Raw genomic sequence first — 2,352 nt, 5'->3', positions numbered from 1 at the left:
AAAAAAAAAAAAAGATTTACTTTAAATTATGTGTGTGTGTATCTGTGTGTGAGTATATGGACTCGCGTGCATGTGCTCACAGAGGCCAGAAGAGGGTGTTGGGAATCCCTGGAACTGGAGTTAATGGATGCTGAGAACTAAACTCTGGAGGAGCTCTTCATCACTGAGCCATCTCTGTAGTCTATTTCCACCCACACCCCACCTTTCTAAAATTTTCTTTTGTAGATTAGTCTCACAGTGCAGGCTTGGCTTGAATCTCACTTTATAGTCCAGGCCACCCATGAATTCTTAGTAATCCTCCTGCCTCAACCTCCTAAAGTGCTGAGGTTACGGGTCTGGGTCAGTGGTGCCACATTCACTCAATGTGAATTATAGCTCAGCAGAGCTGTGGGTGTTTTGTTATAAAAACTCAAGGCAGGGGCTGGTGAGATGGCTCAGCGGTTAAGAACACCACTGAAGGTCCTGAGTTCAGATCCCTGGAGTGTCTGAAGACAGCTACAGTGTACTTACATGTAATAAATAAATAAATCTAAAAAAAAAAAAAAAAAAAAAAAAAAAAAAAACCACCTTCAGGGCAGCAAGGGAGGATGACTGAGATTGTTTGAGGTGCTGGGACTTGGTGGTGGGTGGATTCCCAGCATGGACTCTGATTCCACATGCATCAGGGCTTCATATGTGGGTTCATCTTCAATGCAGTATTTTCTGTAGGGCTAGGAAAACGGTTCAGTGGGTAACGTGCTTGTTGCACAAATGTGAGGGCTTGTGTTTGATTCAAAGCCACGCAGTGCTTGTTTGTAACTCCTGTGCTGGGAAGGCAGAAGCAAGAAGATCTCGGCCTCCTCCGCCAGTCAATCCAGTTAAAACAGTGAGGTCCAGATTCCCTGAGAGACTTCATCTCAACACAGAAGCTGGAAAGCAACAGCGGAAGACTCCTCTGGCCTCCACATGCTCATGCATGGATGAGCAACCCCCCCACACACACACACACAATCGCACACAAAATACTTCCTGTAAAATTCTTGAGATTCCTTCATGGGTTTTCCTGTGGCTCAGATAGTGCTAAGCAAGCTCTGAGCTGTGTCTTTAGCCTCAAAGGCACTTTTGAGTCTTGAATGAAACAATAATAAAAATAACAGCAACATTTGTTTCAGCCTGAACCTGGGTTACATTTGGGAAATGTTTTCACCGGGCTTCTGCAACATAATGAACCGGACCCAGCAGCAGCTGGCCCAGAGTGCCCTGATCCCCACCTGCTAGGGACAGAGCTGAAACTCACTCTGAAGCACAAGGGTCACCACTTTCTTCACAGCGCCCATCTCGTTCGTGGCCAGGCACTGGTACCGTCCTGCGTCGTCCATCTGCAGATGGCAAGGGGCGGGGTGCAGGTGCTTAGGTGAGGAGGAGGGTCAGCTGGACACAGATAGGCGACTGTACTGAGACTCATCTGGCTGGGAAGGGATGTAGGGTGGATGGTGGACAGGGAAACAGGAGTCCTGTAATAGCCCAGGGCCCCTGCGGCTATTCCTCAGCTATGCAGAGAATCCAACCCCTCTGCACTCAGAAGCCCAGTGGTGAGGAAGGGCGGGGCTTGTTGCCCTGGGCAGAGTCCTCATGCTTCAGAGAGTACATTCTGATTTGCCTTCTAGATGCCTACCAGAACTATTATTATTGCTCTGCCATAGGGATTTAGATGAGCACACTTAAAAATTACCTATGTATTTATTGTTTATTGGGTGTGAGCATGTGTGCTTGTGGTGTGTGTGTGTGTGTGTGTGTTCAAGCATGTGGAGGCCAGAGGTTACCTTTGGGAGTCATCCCTTAGCTCCTATCTATCCACCTTGTTCTCTATGGCCTGGAACTCAACAAATATGCTAGGCGTGGTGGGCCAGGAGGCAAAGGGTCATCCAGTCTATTTCCCCAGGGCTTGGATTATTTGAGCTCACAAGCTCAGCTTTTTAGATGTAGATTCCTGGGATCAAAAACCAGTCTTCTTGAATCATGTCAAGCACTTGGCTGACTGAGCCATCTCCCCAGCCCATGCCTGGTACATGTTAAAGCCTAGGACTCAGGTGTTTGCACTAGAAGATGCAGTTTACGGGGTCTCTAGTATCAGCACGCAGGGGCTTTGGCACAGTAGCTCAGTGGCTAAGAACACTGTCTACACAGGATCCTGTCCATGACTAGTCTGTGGTGATGCAGGGAGACACCTTCATTCTTTTCTCTTCCTGTTGTTGCTGCTAGATTTATTTTATTTTATTTTTAAAAGCAGAACATGGCTGGGCAATGGTGGCACACGCCTTTAATCCCAGCACTTGGAAGGCAGAGGCAGGTGGATTTCTGAGTTCGAGGCCA

The 2,352-nt window shown here is 47.7% G+C and overlaps 1 protein-coding gene across 1 annotated transcript in view; it reads right to left on the bottom strand.

Moving 5' to 3' along the window:
- Positions 1-2,352, bottom strand: part of Hmcn2 (hemicentin 2) — a 151,066-nt gene that overhangs the window by 20,385 nt on the left and 128,329 nt on the right. Inside the window, exon 85 of the mRNA XM_031369744.1 lies at positions 1,277-1,358. Coding sequence (XP_031225604.1) covers positions 1,277-1,358 — 82 coding nt within the window. The remainder of the gene's footprint in view (positions 1-1,276; positions 1,359-2,352) is intronic.

This window comes from Mastomys coucha, unplaced genomic scaffold (genome assembly GCF_008632895.1).
Source record: "Mastomys coucha isolate ucsf_1 unplaced genomic scaffold, UCSF_Mcou_1 pScaffold15, whole genome shotgun sequence".
NCBI lineage: Eukaryota > Metazoa > Chordata > Mammalia > Rodentia > Muridae > Mastomys > Mastomys coucha.
This window is presented reverse-complemented; position numbering and strand designations above follow the sequence as displayed.